The sequence below is a fragment of the Rhincodon typus genome, chromosome 17 (genome assembly GCF_021869965.1).
Source record: "Rhincodon typus isolate 14 chromosome 17, sRhiTyp1.1, whole genome shotgun sequence".
Taxonomy (NCBI): domain Eukaryota; kingdom Metazoa; phylum Chordata; class Chondrichthyes; order Orectolobiformes; family Rhincodontidae; genus Rhincodon; species Rhincodon typus.
The window spans coordinates 41,404,916-41,427,176 of record NC_063348.1 but is presented as its reverse complement, the minus strand read 5'-3'; the positions used below and the strand labels follow the sequence as shown (position 1 = coordinate 41,427,176).

At 37.6% G+C, this 22,261-nt stretch overlaps 2 protein-coding genes across 2 annotated transcripts in view; one reads left to right on the top strand and one right to left on the bottom strand.

The window, feature by feature from the left end:
• Positions 1 to 2,193, top strand: part of LOC109912819 (coiled-coil domain-containing protein 73) — a 120,588-nt gene extending 118,395 nt beyond the window's left edge. Inside the window, exon 17 of the mRNA XM_048607353.1 lies at positions 1,852 to 2,193. Coding sequence (XP_048463310.1) covers positions 1,852 to 2,193 — 342 coding nt within the window. The remainder of the gene's footprint in view (positions 1 to 1,851) is intronic.
• The window catches only part of eif3m (eukaryotic translation initiation factor 3, subunit M), a 45,482-nt gene continuing 23,712 nt past the window's right edge, over positions 492 to 22,261 (bottom strand). Inside the window, exons 6-11 of the mRNA XM_020512261.2 lie at positions 19,075 to 19,158; positions 18,001 to 18,100; positions 14,025 to 14,106; positions 5,584 to 5,727; positions 3,637 to 3,697; positions 492 to 2,643 (exon numbers count right to left, since the gene is read on the bottom strand). Coding sequence (XP_020367850.2) covers positions 2,523 to 2,643; positions 3,637 to 3,697; positions 5,584 to 5,727; positions 14,025 to 14,106; positions 18,001 to 18,100; positions 19,075 to 19,158 — 592 coding nt within the window. The 3' untranslated portion in view covers positions 492 to 2,522. The remainder of the gene's footprint in view (positions 2,644 to 3,636; positions 3,698 to 5,583; positions 5,728 to 14,024; positions 14,107 to 18,000; positions 18,101 to 19,074; positions 19,159 to 22,261) is intronic.

Genomic DNA, 22,261 nt, shown 5'->3' with positions numbered 1-22,261 from the left:
GGCATTGGCAATAATTGTTAATAGACCATTGTACACACGTTCTTATATTTCATGGGTGGTCTTCTGTATTCAATGGGACTGTGGACTCCAATCAATATTCCAGTCTAACATGCTGGGAAACAGACATATTGTGTACAATGGAACAGTCTGTCAAATTTGACAGAATTATCCTTACTACAACATCAGCTGAGAGGATCTATATGGTACTTTCTTACTAATATTCCAGAATTTACCCGTCTTAAGGCTTTAAAAAACTGTGATAATGAGTTACTTTTGAACATCTATTTTGAGAAAATCCCTTGATGTTCCTTCAAGGTTCAGTGTGTATTAATACTGAATGTATCTTGTCACCAAACTTTGTCAATGTATAGACCCACCCCTTGAATTATAAGCACACAGTCCAAATAAAGCTTAATCAATAGCTTTGCTATTAGTACATTCAAAGTTGTTGTGGTAGGGCATTACAAATCAAGACACAGGAACACAAGGCAGGGGCTTCAACACAATTTATTTCATCATTGGAGGAAATGCATAAGTTAGTTTTAGAACTGTGAGCAGAGGCTAGATCAAGGAGATATCTGCAACTCAGGTATTGTGGGAGTTCTAGGACAGGTATTCATTGCGGTTGGAACTCTTGGAAAACATCTACAGCTGTTGGATTGGGAGATGGGCTACATAGGATAATAATCCTTGATAATAAGGAATTGTTAGCTTCGAGAGCAGTAGAAGGCTAGCCCTAGAGATAACTCCAATTCCTCAGTCAACATCAACAAGGAACTGACACAGAGTACAAAGAGACCATTGTATATATCATTCTGTATCATACTACTCACAGGGACTTCCTTTGAGATTTTTTGTTTCAATAGTTTGTTATATAACTGCTCACCACTCTGCAGAAGGAAATCTTCATAGTTATTTCACAGGATTAGTGTAGAAGATATGTTAAAATATCTAACTTCTATTTCGAACAATTATCCTATACCGAATGAAATATCGTGGCAATCTTAAAGATGGCACACTAAAATCTGTACTGCATACAGGTCCTACTTTTTGTATTCACTGGACTGACAATGGAAAAGTTTTGAAGAAAAAAATTCCACTGACATGAAGTTAACATAATATTTTGGCCACCTGTGATAAATGCCAATTATGGTAACTAAGCAATTCAAGAAATCAATACGATAGATTCTCTAATTTTAGAATTGATTAAAATCAAATGCCATTTGCTATTTTGTTGTACTGTCCTGAGAAATCAGTCAACCTGCCTAGGTTAAAATTTAAACAATGACTGGCAGTTAAATAACAATTATGTCAATAGCACCTTTAATCAGTTAACTTGACAATTATTCCCCTCAAGCAGTTTAAATATTGTTCTTCCCTTCAGTTAGTATTCTTGCAAATTGTTTTGATGAGTGCAAGATGAAAATCTTCAATAAACGTCAAATTAATACAAACCATTTCAATTATGAGCTGCCACTACTCCTAATCCTCTGCCATAATTTGAAATAATTCAAGTTATCCTAGCCCACGTTATGATATATGAATGGACAGTAAACTTTATTCATGGGTACTATATTGTCACTTCACTGCCACATATGAATTATCCCAAAACCCAAGACAGTGTCAATTCTTGATCTGATTTGGGTTAGGATTGATATTCCTAAATCATTGTTTGAAAGATCTGGAATTTTAAATTCTGATGACCGTACAACTACTTAATCGAACCTTCAGGCAGTAAAACCCTGCTGGATTTCCAGCTGCAGTCTGCGTAGGAGTAAAAACCGAAGATGATTGACAAGACTGTCACAAAGGCTAATGAGTTTTATTACAACAAATGTCTTCTATATTTAGGAAAAACCATGTTCATCCTCCGGCGAAGGTTTCAAGATTCCTTTTTCATTTGCTTCAATGAAACATCAGGGAAAGTTTACAGAAACTTCTTCTACTTGTTCCCAATCATACTTTCATCCTCAATCACCAGAGATTAAGGGACCAGAGGTTTCCACATCTAACACTATGCCTGCCACTCAAGACTTACTGTTCGAGGAGGAAACTGATTCTCAGTATGCCATCATCAAAGGACAAATTAGTAAAATCGAGAGGTTTCTTAGTCTGGACCGGCTCAAGCACACACGGAAAAGGAAAGCTGACAATAGCTCAACCGAATATGTAATAAAGATAACACCAACTTAATGTTATATCATGCCTTCAAGGTAGAAATTCTGAGAATCATTTTTTTGGCAAGTGTTCAACTGTTAATGAACAGATATGTTATGGTTAAAAATTTTAGGTGCAATTTAGAATTTTTTCAGTTTTACATAACATTTACTGTGCTGCCAGACATAATGAAAAACAGTTAAAACATGCTTTTAATTAGATTGCTGGAACTTGCAAATTATTCCACAGATCTTTATTCAAATAGCTGTTTTGCTTTTAAAACAAACAAACAAACAAACAAACAATCTTAATTCTGACAATGACCTTAAAAATGAATTGTTTGGCAAGTCCAAACATTTTGGACTTTATGTGGTGGAAATGCTGAGGAGGCTATTCCGCACCTGGTTCAAGTTCTGCTTCCAGGAGTTAAGACTATCATACAACTGCTGCCACTGTTGTTTTCCGAAGGTTCTGTGTGTAGTGTGACTGTAATGAGAAAGGAGAAAAAATGTACAATGAAGGTTACAGTGTAAAGCCTATCTCAGGAAGTGTTTTGCTCAGATTATGTCACCATGCATAAATATTGTTTACTTTCAATCACATTAAGAAGTCAATAAAAAATGAAGCAACTCAACAGATCTGGTGACATGAGTGGAAAGAGAAGCAGAGTTGATGTTGAATCCACTAATGACACATGCTGCTAGACCTACTGAGATCCTCCAGTGCTTTGTTTTTAGTTCAAATCGTCAACATCCACAGCATTTAGCTTTAGTTTAAGCCAAATAGGTACTTTGCTTTGATATCTCATTGCAGGAATCAATGGTGATCCATGCCAATGTTACAGCTCAGTACAGAGACAGTACATTGATTTTTTTCAGTGGTGTTTACCTGGTGAACATTAAAGATTCGACAGTACCTATTTAAGAAAATGTAGCCATTCTCTTGGTCAGCATTGCTCCATTGATCAACAATTAACTTCTCATTCACCATTGCAATTTATTCTTGCTTTGCATGCAATTGATGTCACATTTTCCTCCACAAACTAATTCAAAGTAATTGTCTAAAATTTATTCTTTGAGTATGTATAATTTTCAGAACAGTTGAAATTTCATAGATGAGCACTGGATGTCTTATTTTTCAAAGATATATCTTCAGAATGAGTTAAATTTTAGCTGTAATTGCATGAAGAAGTTTGAACTTTTTAACAACAGAAGCTACTATTTCTTTTCAAACGCACCAGACTTGTGTTTTATGTAGCTCATTCTTGCAGACTTGGCCTGAATTCACCCAGATAACAACTTAAACAAGTTACTGTCTTATTGGAATGAGGACAAGAATATGAGACCTTCAATAACCAAGGACTAAGATAAGCAGTTTATCCAAACCATGATCATACAGCGGTGACTAGGTATAACAAAGTACATTTAACATTTTTTGCATTTCGAATTTATTCAGTAGTTCAATTAAAATAGACCTTACCTTACAATTACTTTGCGTTGTGTTTGATCAATTTTGCAGTATACCATCTTTGTACGAACAGCTGAAAAATTTAATGTATTCCCAAATGTTTAGAATTCAAAACATTTCAGGTTAACTTCTGAAAATATTCTTGCTTTCGCCTTCATAACACAGCTGCAAATTTCAAAGTATTAAACGTGATATGCAGTGAACCAAATTTAACCAAAAATCAACTGGATAGGGAATTTTTTTTTTTTTTAAATCTTAAGTACATGGGGACATAACTTATTTAAGAATCAAAGCTAGTCAACATGGTAAGAAGTAGAAACAAGGCCTGTTAATGGTGTCATTAGCCAAACTCTTTTTTTGGGTAAAAGAAATTTTTTGTAAATGACTAAGATAAATTCTTATCCTAGGACTGTGACTCACTGCTCTGATAAAATTGCTTGTTCTCACAAAAGAAGCATTTAAATGGGGAGCATACTTCCATAGCAGTGAGATATAGCACCACATATTCACAGGTTTTAAAGTATCTTTCAAGGTCAGAATTTTCATCAAGCATGTTTTCCACAAATAGAAAGAGATACCCAATTGAATTCTTTACAAACACTGGTGAAGAATTGCTCAAACGCACAAATAATATAATTCATAAAAATTATAATTCATTCTTTGGACTTGAAAGGTGATCGCCTTTTTCTTTCACTCGTTAAACAGCATACACAAACATAAATGTAATAGAAACATAATGCTAAGTTTTACAGGTCAAAAACAGGCTTACATTGCTTTCTAAGGACGTATGTTAAACATCACAATTAATTTGTATACAGTAATATAACTTCTTTGGAAATAAGGCATTCACCAAAACAGAGGTGCAAGAATAGGAAAACAACTTGAAATTGGGATAAAGGATTTTGCAAACCCCTTGTCAACTTATTGAAAGCAACATTTTGTCTATTTGTGCAACCTCGTCTCTACTAAAACATCCTGTATTTATGATGGCACATAAAATGGACAATTAAAACTACACAGACTGTCTACCCTCACAAAAAGACAAATTTAGGATCTAAGCATAGAATACTTCTGTGAAGCACAAGGTTAAGACAGTTAAATGGTGTATTTTTAATATACTTACATCCTTTGTTCTTTCTTATAAGATGTTCACTATAGACTCCCAAGTCAACTGTCATCAATTTAACAATGACAAGGACCTTTTGACATCTAGTTAGTTTGCTTAATTACTATTAAATGATTTACTGGAGCATTACAATTTTTAACCAGGAATTGGTAAATTCTTAAGTACACATTATTTATCATTTGTTTTAAAAGCTGCAGACTCATTTTTTTTCCCTTTTCAGATATCTAATGTTAGCACATAAAATAACATTTGAAAGAAAATTACTGCAGCATTTTTTAAATGTAATGCTACTGTTCTAGTTTCAACAATGCTGCTGTGATCTTTGAAGACTTGAACAGATATTTATATAGTTTTGCAAGCCTCTCTTCTGACAAACATCAGAACTGTCCAGTTTGGAAACATCTCCACAGACATCCATGCTGTTTCAAAAGTGATCTGCCACGTATGTTTGCTTTGCTTGGAAATTAACCGCTCCTAACCAGTTTATCTTCCCCTCAAGACAGACAGATTCACCCTTCCCTTAAATAGTCTCATGTATCTTGACTGCAAGAAAATCAAGGAGAGAATAGGCCAGGCAGGGAATGACTTGATTGGAAAAATATGTTTAATTTCCTTTACTCAAAGTGGCAAGTTCCACATTTTATTACCAAGCAGCTCCCCCAAATACCAAATATCATAATGGTAACAAAACTACAGAGTCCAAAGGAAAAGCAGCATGCACTACATTCAACATCCCTAGATTATTATGCTTTATTCATTTTAAATTTGTAGCTCCCCCAATCTGATGAGACATATTTATTTGTAAATTAGTGAGATCTGCTCACTTTGCTTACCATCTATGACAAATGCTTCAACATCGTCTTCAGCAATCTGAAGTTCCTGTTGAAGAGTGTCAAAAGAAATCTCCTTGTTGTCCACTGCCATTCCCATCAAAGTTAACAGTCTCATCTTTGCTGTGTTCTGTTCATGAGAAAGTCCTGCAACCAATGAAATTAGTTAAGGTGTGTTCCCAGCATTTCATTGCTACAACTTTGGGGGATTTTTAGTATGCAGTATTTCCAATGTGGATAATTGCATAAATTTGACAAGTTAAGTGGATAGTTTTGAACCATATGAAGTGTTGTTATTTGAAATCAATTTGACTAAACTTCTGATATAATAAAGCAAACATCAGGCCAACAATTACACCCACAATAGCACCAATTCAAAGTTTAAAGGTATATAAGAATTTATTGAACTACATTACACATTCAATATTGTTACAAAATCAATGATTGTGCAATAAGGCCATAGAACATGAAATGATCAGGGAGTAACATCCAAACATTTCTTCATAGAATTGTAAGCAAATCTTGAATAGTATTACAGCTAGCGCTCAAATTTTAATTAACTTTGCCTCATAATGGCAACATAACAGTGAAAAACATAATTCACTTGAATGAGGTACACTAGGGCAAAACTACAGCTAATACAACTTAATGGAAAATTACACAAAAATCATTTAGCACATACTCCTAATTAACAAATGCAAATGAAATACTGATGAACTTTAAGCAGGGTGGTCGTGAAGAGAATAGGTTTATTGAAAGGCTACATGTGTTAGGGCAAAGCAGTTGACAGAAGAAACTGGCCTATCTTGTCAACATCAATATAAGGCAAATTATGACTTCAGGAAGCATGCCACCTGTTGGAGACTCCATCTTGCACTTAAAATGCATTAGTGATCCATAAATATCATGCTGTCCTTTCGTTATGGACAGTAAAAATATTGTACAATGCTAATTAATTCAGAACAGTAAATCTCCAGTATGTTAGATTTAATCAGAGCAAGGTAACAAGAACTAAAAGGTGATGCATAATCAGGACTAACCTGAGCTTTCCTTCATTTAACCCCTTGTGTGTGCTAAATGCCCAATGAAACATTTGCATGAAACTACAGGAAGGTTCTAATACAAGGAAATGAAGAAAAGCAACTGCCCAGATTCGTGTCAGGCAAAGAGCCTCACAAGTCATATTCGTCAATCAGGTATTTCCCACAGGATGTTCATTGTGGAAATGAAACCTAGAAGAATAACAGCAGTTCAAGGATACATCTTTTGCTGTCTGTATAGCTACTTATCTGATTCACTCTGCTCATACAAGAGCATAAAGTTTTAAAAAAGGATTGTAGATGTTTGCTGGGTGAGAAGACAATATGTAATACATGCGGTTTTGCTGATAACTACTGCCCAATAATCAGTCAGCAGACCACCATTATCCCACTTAAAACATTTTTAATTTGACACAAGTCCTTGAAATCTGTATACCCAGCCTGCCGAATTTTTGTTTTCTTTGGCAATCCCACAGGATCAAGGATGATTTGCTTCCTCTCAGACTCAATAGGCTTTGAAACAATGTGCAATCTTCAGACTCTGCTACATGCAGAAAATGTGACACTTAAATGCCTGAGCAGATAGTTTGTGGGAGGTCTTTATGCCTCCACGAGTACCTCAACTTCTCCTGTGCACATGTCTGAAGTCTCAGTGTATGACACCTTCCCTGAATAAACCTTTATTTTGGTCAGTCACAAGCAAGATTTCTCCATAAGTCAGCAGCTTTGTTTGACCTCATCAGGGATGCCATGAGGACACCCCTAAAGTATTTCCACTGTCCTGGGATCTCCTATTGAGACAGAATTCTGAGCAGAGCAGCTACTTCACAAGTCTAGCATCAGGCACATAAAGGACTGCAGATGCTGGAGTCAGAAATAACACAGTGTGGAGCTGGTGGAACACAGCAAGCCAGGCAGCAGAAGAGCAGGAAAATTTATGTTTCGGGTCAGGACCCTTCTTCAGAAATGGAGAGGGGGAAGGGAGCTCAGAAATAAATACGGGTGGAGCTGGGGTAGTTAGCTGGGATGGTGATAGGTGAGTGCATGTAGGGAGTGGTGGGGATTGGTCAGTGAGGTGGGAGGAGCAGATAGGTGGGCTGTAGGCTCCCGAAGCAGAATAGGAGGTGCTGCTCCTCCAGTTTGCAGGTGGCATCATTGTGACACTGGAGCCAGCCCAGGATGGTATTAGTATTGATGCTGGGCAAGTTGGAATGGGATAGGATGCTGTTGGACTGCGCTTCACTGGACTTAGAGGATTCTGCGAAAGCACTACTAATGCTTCATCTCCACTGCTTTAGGGGTTTTACTCTAGTCTGTCCAGGACTCAGGAGTATAGAGGATCACAGGATCATTTGCTGCCCATTTTACAAGTATGAATTGTACATAAAATGATCACACCAGCAAAATTCACAGGAGCAACGGTGTTCTGTGCAGCTCCATCAAAATAATGCATAAGGTCAAACATGAACAGCCAACAGCAATGTTACTCAGGAACAGAGGGACAACAGAAAGACAAACGGCAGGAAGTAAATGGAGGTCCTATGCAATAGGCAGGAAACATGCCAGCCTAAGGTGCCAAAAGGGGTTGGTCTAGAGATTCACTCAAATGCTCTACCCATAGATTAAAAAGCTAGTGGCATATGGTACTGATCTATAAATCAGGACTTTGGCTATTTTGAACCATGAGCTACAATGCCATACCTGTGCTCAGTTTCACTTTGCATGTTTTTCCACCTGCTTTTCATGTATCTCTTCAAATGAAAAAGTTTATTGTATCCAACAGCAAACAGAGATGCCTGCACTTAAATACATTTAAATCAGTATTTTCCAGGCATCTCTGGAAAGGAGCGAGAGAAAATCCCATATAGAAACCCACCATTTGAAGTTTCAGATAGTGCACATGCACTATCCACTCCCATTCTTCTGTGGGGAAGCAGCACTTTGAATGGCAAGTTAAATTCAACTTCTGTAACCCATGAATCCTCAGCAAAAACCAGAGAGAGAGGGAGCATCAGCATGAACCATCAACAGTTCACAGTTAAGCGTAAATAACATATGCAACAAACAGCCTACAATTGGAGGAAAGAGAGCAACGTGCATGTGCACAGAAATATGGTTTGGGAAGCACTGGGTGTTCAGGGTTCAGTTAAGAAAAAAGTTGAGGTAACTGCACGCAACTTTGAATGTGTACAATGAATGCACTGGAACTTAGCTAAAAAGGACACTTCTAAAATAGTATATTGCTTAACTGTTGATGCTCAATTTTATTCTGGACCCTTGTGTCAGCCCACATTTTCACATCAATGGATTCTGAAATGTGCACTTGCATCGCTGAAAGCTTCCACCCTTAAAATCAAATGAGTAGCTAGCAAAAAAACGGTAAGTAGCTCTCGACAAAATTAAGATACACATTTTTTCTCAAGGAACCCTCAAAAAATATTTGAATTCCTGACCAATATTCTTAAAATGTTCTTACAAAACATAGCTTACTTTCTGTGAGACTAATTTCCAAGCATGATCTGTGTAAAGTGATAGCAGATACCATGCTTTAAAAGCATCTAATTTTCTGCCAAATAGATTTACTTATTACTGTTATGTCAAAATCCTAATGCAGCAATAAAGTATTCTGCATCACTAAGCAATTTCTGCATTTGTTAAGCCTTGCCATCAAAAAATAAATGCCATATGAAAATCACATCTTAATACAAATAAGACACTCAAAATCACTGCACCTTTTAAACAGTCAATTACACAGCACTGTGGGAGTGCTGAAGTGTTAATTACCACTCCTTCCTGCTGGGCGTAAATAAGGAGATTGCTGACACCAACACTCCCCACCTTAAGCAATGAAGCAGATTATCTAGTTCATGAAGGAGACAATGATGAAACTTGAACAGCTTTCTGTAGCTATGCATTGAGCTCATCTTTTCTACATTCCCATGATTATTGCTCCGGAAGTTATATGTACATTTAATCAGATCCCTCTCAGGTATAGCACTTGGTGATATGCGGATGTAAACACTTTCTAAATAAACAGAAACCACAGAGTCAGCACATTAAATGCTGCCATTGATGGTTTTAAAGGTCAGAAGGTTAGTGCTAAAAACAATGATCCTCCCAAACTGCTGCATAATGAGAATCTGCAGGTCAAGGGACACTGATGGGTATAATTTCACCTCACAAACAAAATTACCTTTTAACAAAGACTGATCTTAATGACCAATGGGTATCTGTACTGGTAGACTAGCCCCTTGAAAATGCCCAACTTTTTTGATAACTAAAAACATTGTAAGAGTTTTCAAGTGATATTTAAAAATACAGTAGTGAATTGATACAAATAACGTGGCTAAAAAAATCTGAACTAGATAAGCTGTGACATTAAACCACAATTCTATGCATTATGCTACTTTATGCAGCATTATCAGAGCACAATATACCACCTCACATCAAACTTAGAGAAGATCCAATAGACCTTCACGATCGCGAACACGAGAAGTGCACAAGTCTGCTCTACCATCCAATGTAATCACAGCTGATCATCTATTTTCATTCCACTTCTCTGCCCAATCACTTGATTCCGTTCCTATCCAAAAAACTACCCATCTGATTTGTGAATATACTAAAAGCTGAGCATTCACAGGCCTCTAGATAAAAAAATTCCAAAGATTCAGATCCGAGTGAAGAAATTTCTCTTCATCCTACTCCTAAGTGACTTATTTCTTACCTTGCATCCATGACCCTAGGTATGACTCGCCAGTCTAACTGCCCACTCCACTACCCACACTTACTTTAGAGTCAGAATCATTGAGTCAAACAGCACAGAAACAGATCCTTTAATCCAACGAGTCCATGCCAAACATAATCCCAAACTACACTAGTCCCACCTGCTTGCTCCTGGCCCATATCCTTCCAAACCTTTCCTATTCAGATATCCATCCAAATGTCTTTTTGTAGTTGTAACTGTACCTGCATCTACCACTTCCTCAGGAAGTTCATTCCACACGAGAACCACCCTGTGTAAAAAATATGCCTCATGACATTTTAAATCTCTTCTCACTTTAAAAATGTGCCCTCTAGTCTTGAAATTCCCCATCTTAGGGAGAAAGACAACTACCATCAACTCTATTTATGCCTCATTATTTTATAAACTCCTATCAAGGCACCTCTCAAACTTCCTACGCTCTAGTGAAAAAAGTCTCAGCGTATCCAGCCTTTCCCTATACAGCCTCAAACCTTCCATAACCCGGCAACATCCTGGTAAATCTCTTCTGAACCCTCTCCAGCTTGATAATATTCTTCCTATAACTGGGCAACCAGAACTGGATAGAATATTCCAGAAGAGGCTGTACAACCTCAACATCCCAACTCCTTTATTCAAAGGACCGAGCAATGAAGGCAAGTGTGCCAAACGCCTTTTTAAACATCCTGTCTATATGTGATGCAAATTTTAAGAAATTACCACATTCCAAGGCATCTTCTGATTTCAAACCAACAATTTCAGAGTAGAAAGCAACCCTCTAACTTCCCCACTTTTAAATAATATAGATAAGCAAGGTGCCAATGAGAGGAAAGGCGACAGTCTTTACCGAAAGGGGGAAAATATTGACAAACAATGGGGCTGAAGGTGGACAAATCACCCAGATGTTATGGCCCGCATCTAATAGTTTTAAATGAAGTGGCTGCAAAGGTAGTGGAGGCATTGGTCAAATTATTCCAGAACTGACTGGATTCTGGAAGGGTACCAGCAGATGGAAAAACTGCTCATGTGACACCCCTGTACAAGAAGGGAGGGAGACAGAAAGCAGGAAACTGTAGGCTAGTTGGCTAACATCTGTCATTAGGAAAATGCTGGAGTCAGTTATTAAGGAAGAAACATCAGGATATTTAGAAAAGCTTAAAAGAGTCAACATGGTTTTATGAAAGGGAAGTCATGTTTGACAAATTTGCTAGAGTTCTTTGAGGATATGAGTTGATACAGGGGAACTGGTAGATGTAGACTTCAATTTCCAGAAAAGATTCAAATCAGGTTATTGCACAAGATTAGAAATCATTATACTGGTAATGTATTAGCATAGATCGTAAACTGGTTAGCAAAGAGAATTCAAAGTCGGGATTAATGGGTCTTTTTCAGGCTGGAAAGACGCAACCAGTGGAATGCCACAAGGACCTGGCCTTGGACCTCAATTATTTACGAGAGTAAGGTATCTAAATTTGCTGATGGCACAAAAATAGGTGGGAGATCATGTTCTGATGAGGATATAGAGAATCTGCAAAGGGGATATAGATAGTGGGCAAAAACCTACAGATTGAGTTTAATGTAGGGAAGTGTGAAATCATGTACTTTGGTAGGAAGAATCAAAAGGTAGACTATTACTGAAAAGGAGACAGACTATAAAAAATGTGAAGCTCAGAGGGATTTTGGTGTTCTTGTCGATAAAGCACAAAAGGTTAGCTTTCATGTGCAGCAAGTTATTAAGGAGACAAATGGAACTTCGTCTTTCATTGCTAGGGTTTAGAGTTTAAAAATAAGGAACTCTTATTACTACAGTACAGGTTAACTTAGCTGATTTCTGGAATAAAGGAGTTGATTCAGCAAGATGAACTAAAGGCGTTAGACTATTATTCACTGGAGTTCTGAAGAATTGTAACATCCAAGATTAGAGGACATAGTTACAAAAGAGGAAGACACTTGTTTAAAATGGAGAATGTGAAGGAATTTCTTCTCCCAGAAAGTAAAGGTCTGAAATTCTCTACTCCAGAGTTGTAGAGGCCAGATCATAAAAGTATTTGAAGGGCCTGTGATTAAGTTTTTGAGTTTTTAGGGAATGGAGGGCTATGATGAGCATGAAAGAGCGGTCGAGGCCTAGGGCAAATCAGCCATGCTCTTGTTGTTTGACAGGCAGGTTTGATGAACTGAATTGCCCACTCCTGCTCCCATTTTCTATGTTCTTGTGAAATTCCTTGTCGTTTTTGCTCAACACTTCCCAAAAAAAAAGAGATTAGGAATCACAAACTCAAGCCCTGCTGCTTCATAAGAGCAAGACAATGACAGTGTTAAATCAATGCAAAGGTTTATTCCTTCATCTTTGGAAAATTATTTTTTCATAAGTTGCCACGGTGCAAAAGCAGCAATTTGGGTTTCACCTTAATGCAAAAAGTAAACAAGAAAAAAAAAATAGCCGTTTTAAAAGTACTAATCCATAATCAAATTTATTTAATAAATTTCAGTAACTAAGGCAGTTGGCCAGCATTTGAGAAGTTTTAATAATTTATTGTTGAGCATATATTTATAACCTCTATTTGCCACCTCAGACCTTTGAGATGACAACTTGCATTCAAGCCAAAGCAGACAGGAAACTTAGGGGCAGTTGAAAAGGCTCCCTCAGTGCTGTTCTGTGACCAACTGCTGTATGTACTGAAGTACAACCATGGTGATTCTCCCACACTGGAAATGTACTAAAGTACTTAGATAAGATCCAATGAATTTTTGATTTATCAAATCCAGATAAGAACAAGGAGGAAACCTAGATTTCAAATCTGGTAACTGCACTTCTGCATACCTTGTGCATTATTGTCAGACGCCTGATTAATTTCTGTAGAATATCAAAGACAAATCATACCATCTCAATTTAAGAATCTAACTTCAGTTTTTTAAAAAAATTGGGAAATTAAAGTCAGGTCTAAGTGAATGTGAAATTGAATTATTGTGAAAATTTAGTAAAATACCACTTTTCATGGCCTAAAGCTATCCCAAAACAGTTTGAAACCAATTGAGTGTGCTTTCGAAGAATAGTCATTATTGTACAAAACCTGCCATCCCATCACTCTAAAGTGGTTGACTCAACTTTCCTCTGAAATGATCCAAACAAGCATGCCAGCCAGAAAGGTCAAATTTCATGTAGCAGTTTATACGAAAACCCCTCTCAGTATTCTCAGGGCAACTAAAGATAGGCAATGCAATTCGATATTTATTGTCACATTATTAAATTGCCACAGTCCATTTGGTATAAATACACGTACACTACTGTTTGGGAGGGATCTGCAGATTTCAACCAAGCAGTGATGGAATAAGACAGGGTGGTTGAGAGGTTGTAAAGTAACTTGTAGGTAGTGGTATTTTCATGCATCTGCTGCCGCCTTTGTCCTTCCAGACAGTAGAGATCACAAGTTTGAAAGGTGATGTCAAAGAAGCCTTGACAAGTTGCTGCAGAACATAATCTAATCTAAATGGTGTATACTTCTATCCCTTTGTATTGATGATGGAGGTTGTTTATGTTTAAAGATTTTGAAATGCAAGATTTCAGTGAAGTAATCCCCTTGTTGAAGCACCTAGTGATGAAAACAAAATGCATCTTTTCAACTGTCCTTGAATTCTTGCTACAATTTGAAGAAATGAAATCTCACCTAGTGAATCAATGAAGTCTTTGTTATTCTGGTAGAATTTGACATACGCTGCTAATTTTCCACTAACAAAAATCGTCAAGAGCTATTGAAAGGAAACAGATATATCAGGTTAATATAAATTCTACAGTGAAATTACAAAATACAAAATATCAGATGCACAATTAAAATGTTTTATTTATTTACACTGAACACTGTGCCTAATACTTAAACCAGAAACTAATTTGGAGAAAAAAAGTTGCTTGTGGCTGCTGAGAACTGTATCTGTCCTCCTCTGTATGGTTTCCAATCACTACCACATTCCTTTCATCCCTTTTGAATGGCATCCTGCTTTTAGCGAAAGTCGAGGGCTGAGGTTCCTCCATTGTTACATCCTGAATCCCTTCATCAGCCTTACCTATAGTCACACTCCCTTTGATCCCAGACTGACATATGGTTCTACTCAACCTAATGGGTGCGAATGCCTTCTAAAACAAAGTGTCCAGTTAACTCACCTCCTGCATCATGCCCTGCAATATCTGCCACTCAGATTCTGAAACAAAACTTCCTTGAGCTACAGAAACATGACCAGAGAATTAGTTCCAGGATCACAATCCTTTTCACAAATTCCCAAATACTGAAGTCACTGCATTTGTCATCGCAAACCTATTTAAATACCTGTTTTGATACCAATTTAAAGTAAAGTAATAACAAGTATAAATTTTCCAGCTTAGAGCAAAAGTCCTCATGACCCACTGGACGAACAAAAATAAATACAATTTTTTTAAAAAAACACCTCCTTCCCCCTTTAAACCCCCTCCTAATTTTAGCACTGCTTATGAAGCACTTACTCATCAATCACTGCTCCACACTGTGCAATCGGAAGTAGTATTTTTATACAGAGATTATAATTTTCAAATTATGGACTCAAAACAGCATTTGACACCACTACTCTTAAATGCATTTGGTAGCAAAAGGTATGAAAATACGTTCTACAACTTTCAGAATGGCAATATGTACAACCACTGTTTTGTGGGACTGAGTAAATTTGAAGCTGTGCACTCATATTACAGTATTGTGACTAAGTCCACAACTTCAAGCAAAAAAAATGCTGGAAAACTACATCAAGTCTCAAGAAGCTAATCACATATAGCCGATACCCAAGTAGCCCCAGTCTGATCTGAAATAGGCTGAAACAATCAATGCAAGATTCATGACAAGAAGCCCAAGCTTTGAAGTGAGCACTACAGTCCAAATTAAAATAGACATCAAACCCCCTGCATAGATTAGATTCTCTCAAATGCCACAAATGACAATCTGCTTCAAAAACTTTGTGCAGTATGCTTTCTTAAATTTTATTCATGGATGTGAGCTTCAATAGCTGACCTAACATTTTTTGTTCATCATGAATTACTCTCGAGAAGGTGCCTTCTTGAACTGCTGTAATTCATTTTGTGTAGGTGGACCTAAGATGCAGTTAAGGTAGGGACTTCCAGAATTTTGACCAAATGACACCGGAGGAACCATGCTGACATATCATGTTAGGTCTGTTTAGTGATGGTCTTGGCACACCCTCCTGCACCTTTCATTAAAACATAGTTGATCCTTGGCTGCATGGTAATGGTAGAGTTACGTTATGTCATGCCATGAAGTTACAGATTTTGGAGTACAATTCTGCTGTTGTTGATTGGCCACAGTGCCTCATGGATGCCCTGGGCTTGAGTTGCTATATCTGGAGTTTATCCCATTTAGCACAGTGATAGTGCCACACAATATGATAGAGATTATGGAAATGGATGGATTGTGCGGTGGTGATTCCCACTGATATTGTCACGGACAGGTGCATTAGAGGCAAGAAGATTGGTGAGAACAAAGTCAAGTGTGTTTTTCTCTCATCGGATTTTTCATCACTTGCCACAAACCCTATCTAGCAGCTATACCCTTTAGAATTTGGTCAGCCTGGTCAGTAGTGGTGCTGGCAAGCTACTCAGAATACATTCTGTAGCTCTGCCAACCTCAACACTTCCTCTAAATGGCAGCTTTGTGTGCGTGTGCGTGCGTTGGTGGGTGGGGGGAACAGCATAACATGCTAAATCAATATCATCAAGAGGCTTTCTTGCCTACTTTTGAACCAATGGCATGCCACAAGACTTCACAAGTAAATTAACGCTAAGGGCTCAAGTTTGTATCACATATAGATCATACAGGTTGGGTGGTTAAAAAGGCGTTTAGCACGCTTGCCATCATTGCTTAGTCCTTTGGATATAGGAGTTGGGAAGTCACATTGAGGTTGTACAAGACATTGGTGAGGCTTCTTCTGGAATACTGTGTCCAGTTCTGGTCACCCGGTTATAGGAAAGATGTTATTAAGCTAAGGAGGGTTCAGAAGAGATTTACTAGGATGTTGCCGGGTATGGAAAATTTGAGTTACAAAGAAATGCCAGATAGGCTGGACTTTCTTCACTGGAGATAGGAAGTTGAGAGGCGACGTTTGAGAGGTTTATGAAATCATGAGGAGTATAGATAGGGTTAATGGCAGGCGTCTTTTCCCTAGGATGGGGGATTTCAAGTCCAGAAGGCATTTTTGAAGGTGAAAGGAGGGAGATTTAAAAAAGACCATGGGGGCAATTTTTTTTTTTAAACATAGGTGGTGGTTTGCATGTGGAATGAGCTTTCATGCTGTATAGCTGTATTATTCTATGATTCTAAGTGGTAGATGGCAGGCATTGTTGCATTTAAAAGACACTTAGATAAGTACATGAATAGGAAAGATTTGGAGGGATATAGCCAGGAGCAAGCAGGTGAGACTAGTTTAGTTTGGGATTACGTTCGGCATGGACTGATTGGACCAAAGGCTCCATTTCCGTGAATCCCTGAGCAATTCCATCCCTACTGTGCCATTATCTTTGATGGGTCTGCCCTACCCACAACCTCAAATATGATGATAGTGTTGTTAGGGACATGGACGGTCAAAAATGATTCCAAGAGTATGATCTTGTCAGGCCATTGCTTGTCTGTGAGACAACTCTCGCAATTTTGGCACTAGCCTTCAGATGTTTGTAAGGAAAACTTATCAGGGTTGGTAGACTAAGTTTGACTCAGACTGTAGAAAACCCAAGTATAGAGAAATATAATTTAATGTACTGCATTAAAAAAATACAAATTCAGTACTGTGTGGGAATTGAACAAATGCCCAGTAATCCTGACTCTAATATTCCCATGGGGTTATAACAAAAAGATCAAAGGAAAGTTTGGGATCTATCCAGTAGTTGCAGTTGTACTTGACAGAGTATTGTATTAAGCATTATATAAAACTTTACCAGGCTCACATACAACACTAGTGATTTAAGGAACACTGCATTAATCTTAAAGCAATGCAACTCTATGATTACCACTTACTAAGAAAGATTACATTTCCTTTTAGAAAATGCACCAGAAATAACAGACAAACTTTAACAACAAATGGGTTCTCATAAATGGAATGATTTTAATTCTCATACTATGGCTATATAGAAAAGAACACAAGATGGAATACAGTTTGACCTAGTTCTCGTACCTAGTTGAACCACAATTCTTGTGCGCTCCTATCTCTGAGCCCAAGAAACCGGGATTTAAGATCCACCTGCACCGGTAGTGCATAGAAACACCTCTGAAGACATTAATTTAAAACAACTATTTTATGGGGCCCTTTTTTCAAGTCCCACCTGTTACAGAAGTGTGTAATAGCATCTATAAACTGGTTGATTAAAAAAAAAGGTTTATTTTTCCAGGGGCTCGTGTGTAGTCGTAGTGTCTAATAACATCTGAGCAGGTCGATGAGAAAAACGTATAAAGATAGAATCGCACGCCATTTACAGGCAAAATGTTCAGCCAGACCTTTTCCCTTCATTTTGTAACTTGTACAAATCAAAAATACAAAATACAAAAATCTCCTTAAACTAGTGCATGATGAACATCCTGATAAAATATGTAACCAATCTGCAATAGTTCGACTACTCACATCATGAATGAGCTCCCCTTCCAGAAATCGAACAGGTTTCAAAGCAAGAAGATGGTCAAAAAGAAATGTGTTTTGATCCTTCAATGCTCTTACAATGCACCTATCAGAGAGAAATTCAACAAAATATTTGCTTCTGCTACAAAATACTTCACTCAGCTCGAAGGCAGATGGAATTCAATTTGGATAAATGCGAGGTTTTGCATTTTGGTGAAACAAACAAGGGCAGGACTTATACAATTAATGGTAGGACCCTAGGTCGTGTTGTAGAACAGAGACACCTAAGGGTTCCAAATTCTTTGGAATTTGCATCACAGGTAGGCAGCATGGTTAAGAAGCCATTTAGCATGCTTGCCTTCATTGCTCAGACCTTTCAGTATAGAAGTTGGGACATGATGTAGCGGTTGTACAGGACATTGGTGAGGCCTCTACTGGAGAACTCTGTGCAGCTCTGGGTCACCTTGTTATGGGAAGGATATTATTATACCAGAGATGGCTCAGAAAAAATTTACCAGGATGTAGCCAGGTATGGAAGGGCTGAGTTATAAAAATAGGCTGGGACTCTTTCACCGTAGTGTAGGAGATTGAGGGGTGACAGAGAGGCTTATAAGGTCATGAGGGGCATAGATAAGGTGAAGCAAAGGTGGAGGGGGTATATTTTTAAGGGGAGAGGAGAAAGTTTTAAAAAGGACATGGGGGCAACTTTTTTTGTTTTTACAGAAGTGGTTAGTATGTGAAATGAACTGCCAGAGGAAATGGTGGATGCATCTACAGTTACAATGTTTAAAAGACATTTGGATAAGTACATGAACAGGAAAGGTTTGGAGGGATATGGACCAAATGCAGGTAGGTGGGACTAGTTTAGTTTGAAAACATGATTGGTGTGGACTAGTTGGACTAAAGGGTCTGTTTCCCAGCTGTGTGACTCTATAACCTACAATCAGTTGATAACTTGCAACACACAATTTGGTGGCATTTGAGAACATTTGTTACAGAAACCAAAACTACTTGAAAGGCAACTTTTTAGGTAACTTAGGTGGTGCAAATTGAAAAAGCAGAAAATATAAATGACTTTACCTGTGAGCATCAACTCTTGCCTGTGAAGCATTGTCTTCTGTATAGCTGCCTAGCAATTCCACCATAATTTTAGCTGCAGAATCACTGTCAAAAAGTTTTAACAATTCAGTACATAAACCAGAAAACAAAGGAATTAAAGCATATTCATTTCATCACATTTATAAAATCCAAGGGCAGGTTTGCATTCAAGGTTGAGTGGTGTTCTAATACTAATCACAATGTTTAAAATATTCAACGAAGTACAATAAGAAAAGGTATTTCCGTCAGGCTTCCTGCTCCTATGATGCTGCTTGGCCTGCTGTGTTCATTCAGCTCTACACCTGGTTTCCTCTGGGGGGAGATGGTTTAGTACCCAGAACAAGGGGACACACAATCTTCAAAGTTAGGACTAGGTGATTTATTGATAAAATATGAAAACAGATATTTATAAAAGGATAGTGGACATATGGAACAATCTCCTCGAGAGAGTCTGGATGCTAGGTCAATTGAAACTTCCAAGATGGAAATTTACGTAAAAGGCAGGATAAAGAATCATCTATCTGACTATTTAAATGCTGCCAAACCAGGCTATAGGAACTGAAGGCCTTTATCCATTTCCATAAATCAACAAATCTCTGGTGGTACTATTTACAATAAATCAGAGAATAAGCAGTTTTACAAGGTTACAATAGTTGTTTGGTAGTATAAAAGTTTGAATCATGATAAATAAAGAGAGAGAAATTCTGTTAAAAAAGTTTTTATCTGACACTCATCTGGACAGATGCAAGAATACTAAATTTCAAAGTGAACAACAAATTATACCACACGAGACGAGACATCATAATTCTGATTGGTTCGCAGTGGACTCATGTTGGTCAAGGCATTACCATGGAGAACACACCAGGAAACGTCTGTATCCCAAGAACTGTACTTTGCAATTAAATAAAACCTGTCTGAACATTATAAAAGCCTAATTTCTATGAAATGAAAACTGATTTCGATTGTAGGTAGGGTGATTTAGAAGTTGCAGAAATTGTAGTATTAATACTATTTTTGAGAGAGTTGTTTTGCTATGTATTATTTTGAAATTTAATGAGAAATGCAAAAACAGAAACATTTATTTTTAATAAAATTAAGATTTTCATTAGAAAATCTTAGATAGTTGCTTTAGAAAAGTAGCACATTTTAACATCAAATTAAGAATCTATTATGAACTATTGTGAAACTGAACAGATTGCCTGTAATTCTTACTGCAATAATCGCTTCAAATCTGGTGAAAATCATTGTCCTATTAACTCATTATAATGTGTTACTAGGTCATTATAGTCAATCTAGTGGTCCTGTTATACTTGCCACTTTGGCCCCACTGCTTCAAGCCCAGTTACTTTAGACAGTGATTCACATGTAATTCAGACTTTGAGACCTTTGCAAAAAAAAGGGGAAATTATTCTTTTAAGTTATGATGATGTGGAATGCCTGCCTAAAAAAAAACTGTGGCAAAAGCAAAATTCAATTGGTTAATGTCAAAAGGTAAAATTAGATGTAGACTTCAAAAGGAGACATTTACAGAGCTCTAGCGAGGCAGAAGGCTAGGGAAGTGGACAAATTAAATAGCTCTTCCAAAAAGTGAGCAAAAGCATAACTGTCACATTTCTGGCATTTTGCGTACCATGCAAATTCAATCTAATTTTACACTTTATCAATATGCATGTTAAGGTAATAAGAGAAGTCTGTTCCACCATTCAACAATGGCTGATTTGCTACCTAACTCCACATTCCAGTCTCTTTATAAGGATCTCTAGATAGTATAGGCCCAAACACTTTCATCTACTTCAATGACCTTCCTTTCATCATAAAGTCAGAAGTGCAGATGTTCACTGTCAACTGCAGCTTCCACTTATGTCTCAAATAATGATGCAATCTATGTCAACATATAACATGACCTGGCAATAATCAAGCTTGGGCTGATGGCTGCTAAGTGCTTTTTGTGCCGAACAATGCTCATTTCGAACAAGAGATGCACAAGCCTCTCCTTGACATTTAACGGCACTATCATTGCTGCATGCCCCACTACCAGCATTCTGAAGGATACCATCAACCTAAAACTGAACAGCACCTGTCAAACACATACCCCACAGAGACAAGCAAAGGTCTAGGCTCATCACAACTTCTCAAAACCACCTAGAAGGTGCAAGTCAGGAGTGTGATTAAATACTCGTCTAGACAAGTGCAGTTTCAGCAGTTTAAAAGCTCAACACTAACTCTTGACCACGTTCAATCTACTACCTAAAATTATTTACGTCCCTCCATTACTGGCCAGGGGAAGAGACAGAAATCATGGACTATGGTGCTGCTCCTGACTTGGCCCCCAACTAAAGCATAGTGCCTGCTGCGTACGTCTCTTACCTTATCATCTCAATGTCAGCAATGATGCTACCAAGAGTGCTAATTGTTTATTATTTAATAGAGTAACCGATGGTTTGTGTGGTCTGTCCCAATACAAAAAAAAATGAAGTGTGAAAATTTCTCAAGCCCAAGTGGCAGCCAAGAAAGGCAATTAAGCTAGGAACTACCACATACACTGTAGCAGCAGTGTGTACCATCTACAAATGCACTACAGCATTCACCAAAGCTTCTTAACTTTTAATCCATAACCTTGACCATCTAGAGAGCTAGGGCAGTAGGTGCAAGGGAGAACCACGAATGTAAGATTTCACCACCACCAACCCCACCGCCCCCCCCAACAACCACTGCTCCAGGTCTCTCACCATCCTGAATTAGAACTCAACTGCCAACCCTTTACAGACACCTAATCAAAATTCTGGAACTTCCGTTCTAACAGCACTACATGGACTGAAATGGCTTAAAACCATGTGCCAGAGTATTGCCATTTAGTTTAAGCAATCTTGCAACATTGAACTTTATATATATAGTGTTGTGCAGTTTGCATCATTGGGAAACTTGGCTATGTAGCTTTCTATGGTAATAAATGTAACCAATACTATAAAGGTCCCAGACAGATTGTTGTAGGACATCATTAGTCACACTCTACAAATTACAGTATTTGTCCACTACCCTTGTTCTGCACAAGATATAATTGCCTTTTAATTTCATAAGTTAACTTGTTTGCACTGGTACAAGAATAAAATCTCAATTAAGATGTAGAACTCCTAAAGGTCATCAGGGTGTTTCAAAGTGCACATATGCC